The 5,387-nt window shown below is 51.9% G+C and overlaps 1 protein-coding gene across 1 annotated transcript in view; it reads right to left on the bottom strand.

Annotated features, from left to right (window-relative positions):
* The window catches only part of RGS10 (regulator of G-protein signaling 10), a 27,977-nt gene extending 27,878 nt beyond the window's left edge, over nucleotides 1-99 (bottom strand). Inside the window, exon 1 of the mRNA XM_005879672.2 lies at nucleotides 37-99. Coding sequence (XP_005879734.1) covers nucleotides 37-43 — 7 coding nt within the window. The 5' untranslated portion in view covers nucleotides 44-99. The remainder of the gene's footprint in view (nucleotides 1-36) is intronic.
* Nucleotides 100-5,387: the final 5,288 nt, after the last annotated feature.

The following is a 5,387-nucleotide window of genomic DNA, read 5'->3' as shown; positions in this document are numbered from 1 at the left end:
AGGGCACCTGCCACAGGGGGGGAGGCCGTTCCTTACGTTCCATGCTCCGGGGTCCACCGGGGGAGGTCCGGGCAGCCCCAAACCCGCTGCCTTCTCAGAGGCGCTTCGTGTGAGACAGGCCGGGGCTGCAGGGCTCCCAAGCACCCTTGGGTCCGAAGGAAAAACAAACCTCAACATCCTCTTTTGAGTGGACTAAACAACAGATGGCCACTGGTTTTTAGTTTCTACCAGAGGGAAGGAAGTACGACGGCCGGGCTGTTATTTGTAGCCTCCCTGGAATCCTCACTCTCTAGGCAAAGGCCCAGGGAAAATAAACCTGCCCCCAGGAGCCCCATCTCAGGGGTGAAAGCGAAGACCCTGTCATTATGGTTTCCACTTTCCAGAAGCCCCCGTGCTTCCACCGGAACCTCATATGTATTCACAAAGGGGCCCTCGCTCTCCTGCTCTGTGTCACTCTCCCTCGCCCCCTACCTCGAGGCACATAAGTGACTTTCCCTCCAGTGTCAGCCGGGTAGACTGCATTTGTTGAGAGTCAGTGCTGTGTCTTTCTGCCATTTGGGGGCAAGCAGAGAGGAGAATGGCAGTTGTAAAATTAGCTGGCATTTCCTGAGCACTTACTAGATCCCATCTCAACTTCCCAACAACCCTTGGAGGTCGGGTGCACTGTCAGTCCATTTTACAGATGAGGAAACCGAGGCACAAAGAAGTGCAATAACTTGCTCCCAAGGAGCAGGCAAGGAAGCAGACGAGTTAGGATTGAACCTGAGACTGTCTGGCGGGAGAGCCTGGAAAGGAAGGGGCTGTGAAAGACGTAAAAAATGAAAGGCAGGCCCCCTTTTCTCACAGAACTGAAAATTAATTGAGAAGTTGAGACCAGGAGTTCCCCGATGGCCATCTGCTGCAGTGCCACAGGCAGGCATGAAGTTTTCCTCCCTGGTCCATGAAGAAATGAGAAGAAGAATAACAAGTGAGCCCTGGCTGGTTTTGCTCAGTGGTCTAATGATGGATCATGGGTTCGATTCCGGATCAAGGGTACATGCCTTGGTTTGCAGGTTCAATCCCCGGCCCTGGTCAGGGATCGTGCAGGAGGCAACCAATCGATATGTCTCTCTCATATCGATGTTTCTCTCCCCCCGGCCCCTCTCTAAAAATCAATGGAAAGAATGTCCTCGGGTAAGAATCAAAAAAAAAAAAAGAAAAGAAAAAGAAAAACCAAGTAAGCTGTGTGGACAGAGGAAAGACAGTCTGGGATTTGGGTGGAGTTTTTCCTTTTTTTAATAGAAGATAACATTTATGTACATGGTGCAAAATTCCAGGGCTACAGAAGGGAGGACAGCAGGGCAGGTCTTCCTCTCCTCCACCCAGGGCCTTTCCCTAGTAGAAGATTCTTGTGTAGCACAATAGTTCTCTACACGAGATTATATCTTTCCTACTATCTGGGGAGTTAAGGCATCCTGGCATTTGTGGAATGATAAAGATGGTTGATGATGGCGTTTCTTTTAACGTCCCATCTGGAGAAAGGAAGAAAGTGAAAAAAAAAAAAAGAAAGAAAAGAAAGAAGGGAGGGAGGCAGGAAAGGAAAGAGAAAAGTCATCTCCATCTTCATTCTCTAAATACATATCTATTTTTTAATATATTTATGATTTCAGAGAGGAAGGGAGAGGGAGAGAGACATAGAAACATCCATGATGAGAGAGAATCATGGATCGGCTGCCTCCTGCATGTCCAGCCCTGGGGATCGAGCCCACAACCCACGCATGTGCCCTGACCAGGAATCGAAGTGTGACCTCCTGGTTCATAGGTCGACGCTCAACCACTGAGCCACGCCGGCCGGGTTAAATATATTTTAATGAGATGACTAAATAGATATGTGTGAGGGAGCTCTGAAGGTGGGTCACAGATCTGAGGTCCCTGCTCTGTCCCTTTGGAAATGGGCAGCTCCGGACAAGTCCCTGCCCCGGGGACCTCTGCAGCTGCCCAGGGAAAGTTGCCATGGACAGGCTGTGTTTCAGGGAGAGAGGGGTGGGGGCGGCAGGAGGCCTGGAAGAGCAGGTTTGCCAGACAGGGGACACCCTCAGGAGCAAAGGCACAGAGGTGGGAGTGTCTAGCCACCCAGGGGCAAAGCTGGGAGGGGGGAATGGAACTGGGCAGGCCCGATTAGGGGTCCCTGAGCACCCCGCAGAGGAGAGAGAAAAGCTGACCCACACGCAGGGCCCTCGAGAGATGGGAACTCGCTTGGAAGGGCAATTTGTCTCCGGAAGTCTGCAAGGGGCTGTTTCAGCCCAGTGGACGCCTCCTGACAGTCCTTATCGAGGAGCTGCCGCCGTCCCCGGCCGGGGCCCCTCGGCCCCCACAGCCACCGCTGGGGCAGCTGTCGGGAGAGTTATCTGGGGGAAGCAGAAGAAGCTGGTGAGAGTAAATTTAGTATAATTTAAACAGCAAGCTCCCAGAGCCCAGTGGGGGGAAGGGGACTGGGGATTACTCAACCACAGGAGGGAAGTGACTCAGTTCACCCAGGAAATGGGCACCTGTCCGGGTTTCCAAAATTCCTAACAGTGAGGAAAGGAGACCGCCACTCAACTGCCAAGTCAGTGAAAGTCAATACAGCACCATGAGCTCCTCCACCCACCGTCCACAGGCCGCCCTGGGTGGTGCTCCGAGCTGGCACCGGGACTCCACTGGCTGTGGGCTGACCACGCCTGAATCAACAACGCCCCTGAGCCCAGCCCGGCCTCTCTGTGTCCCTGCTCCACGCTCCCTGGACCCCAAGACCAGGGCCAGGGCTGTGCTGCAGGGAGAGTGTCCCAGGCGCCAAGACTGCTCTGCTGCTGGATTGTTAAAACAAAGACATTAAAATTGCTATGTCAACTGTCCTCTTTAAATAAAAACTTAAGCCCAGCAATAAATCTGAACCTGGGCCCAAAAGTTTAATGGGATAATGCATAACAGGACCGGGGGAGGGCTGAGAGGCCTGGCTGGCAGATGGGGATTCCCCCACCCCCGGTCTTCCCCCCCCTCCCAGGGACTCGGTCAGGTCACAGGGCTGTGGCTTTGGCCTTGGCTTTGCTTTTCAACTAAGCAGCATCACAGTTGCCATCAATAGTGCAGGTGGCTGCGGGGGGACAGGGTGGGTGGGCAGGATCCTTCAGGGGGTCTTCACACTTTCAGGGACATGAGAAGCACCTGGAGGGCTGCGGTCCCCAGGACTGCACGGAAGGGTCTGGAGAGAGCTCCTTCCCCCTCTGCCCCCATGTGGTTGTTGAACACGTTTTGAGGAACCTCAGGAAGCAGAATAAGGGAATCCCACTTGAAACCTTGGAATTAGGGGCTGGGAATACCAAACCCTCCAGTGTCTTCGATTAAAGACAGTGTCTTCGATTCCCGTCAAGGGCACATGCCCAGGTTGCGGGCTTGATCCCCAGTGTGGGGCGTGCAGGAGGCAGCTGATCAATGATTCTTTCTCATCATTGATGTTTCTATCTCTCTCTCCCTCTCCCTTCCTCTCTGAAATCAATAAAAATATCTATTTTTTAAATTTTAAAAAAGAATCACACACACACACAATTAATACAGGGTCCCGTGGATCACGTGGCTAGCTTCAAGTACCTTTGTCTCGGGGCCCACAACATCCCTTTCTCACTGGCTCCTTCTTTTTCTGGATGGGGTGGGGGGGGGCACTTTAAACCTAAAAAGCGTAAGGAAATCAGGCCCTTGGATGCCAGGCATCCAATACCAAATCATGAAAATTTTAGCTACTGATCGGGGGGGGGGGCACTTTAAACCTAAAAAGCATAAGGAAATCAGGCCCTTGGATGCCCAGGCATCCAATACCAAATCATGAAAATGTTAGCTACTGATCTCTCTACCAGCGACCTAACCACATTTCATCAGGCTTCAAATGCGTTGTCCTGAAAGAGGTACATCCCACTGGTGTCCCTAAAACTGCCCCCAACCTTTCTGGGGTGCAACCTGCCCACATGCAAGGGGAGAGACTTGATTGTTAGCATTTGCCCATTTCCATGATATAAATATCCAACAATAGCCCATTTCAAGCTAGGTATGGTTTAGCAACCAGCTCCCCAATTTCCCAACAATTTAGCAGTTGGCTCAGAGGTCAAGTAACTTGCTCAAAGTCACTAAATGATAATCAGGTGGGAGCCAGGAGTTTAACTCCAGAGTGCAGGCTCTGACTGCTGCTCCCCAGGTCTGTGAACATCCAGCAGGAGGGAATGGCTAAAAGGAACTGCTTTGGCCCACGGTCCACACAACAATGTTTCCATGACCACGACCACTCATATAAGCGCCTTGCAATAGCCCTGTGAGGTTCTACTTTAGTAGGGTTGTCCTGAATATTAAACGCAATGATCTGCATAACCAGACGAAGGGGACATCAGCTCCAGTTAAGTGCTCAAAAAAGGGAAATTCCCAGCCGGTGTCACTCAGTGGTTGAGCAACGACCTATGAACCAAGAGGTCATGGTTGGATTCCTGGTCAAGGCCCATGCCTGGATTGTGGGCTAGATCCCCAGTTAGAGGCATGCAGGAGGCAGCCATTCAATGATCCGCTCTCATCGATGATGTTTCTCTCTCCCTCTCCCTCTCTGAAATCAATTTAAAAAAAAAAATGTTTGTTTAAAAAAAAAGGGGGGGGGTAGCTATGATTATTCCATTTTGTAGATCCTTATCTGCATAGACAGAGAGAGGTTCCCCAGCTCCTAAGTGGTGGAGATAGGATTCAGGCCCCAGCCAGTCTGCATCCAGGCCACCCTCTAACCACAAGGCCCCTCATAAAGTGATATTAGGTGGAAAGAGGGTAGGGACCATGCACAGACTCTTCCTATGCAGAAGTCATTCTTGAGGTGGGAGGCAGCAGAAAAGCCTCTGAACTCCTGAGCCAGGCAAACCTAAATTCTTCATCACCAACTAAGTTACCTAACAGCTCCTGCTTCAGTTCCCTGGGCTGCGAAGTGGCCGGGACCATACGTATCTCACAGCGCTGTCCTAAAGGTGAAGGGACAGTTCACAGAGCAGGGGGAACGCAGGCCTGGACCCACAGGAAGCACTCAAAGGGGCGTAGCTATTATTACGAACCAAAAGGTTGGAATCAAGGACATGGTTTCATCGTGTGCGTGTGTGTGTGTGTGTGTGTGTGTGTGTGTGTGTGTGTGTGTGTGTTTTGTTTTTGTCCTATCAGGTCGCCTCAAATTGTAGCTCAGGCTGGTCCAGAGTGACAGCCAAGACGAACCCTTGGTACCTAATGTGAGCGCTTCCCTGGCGCGAACGACAGAGGGGTCCTTCTCCACCCACCCTGATCGTCACGCTCCCTCGCGCCCCACATTCTGACCGCAAGGTTCGGGGCTGAGGGCGCCGGCAGCCCAGGCCCGGATG

Source organism: Myotis brandtii, unplaced genomic scaffold (genome assembly GCF_000412655.1).
Source record: "Myotis brandtii unplaced genomic scaffold, ASM41265v1 scaffold604, whole genome shotgun sequence".
Classification (NCBI taxonomy): Eukaryota; Metazoa; Chordata; class Mammalia; order Chiroptera; family Vespertilionidae; genus Myotis; species Myotis brandtii.
Note: the sequence above shows the minus strand (reverse complement) of the source record. Positions and strands in the feature narration are given on the sequence as shown.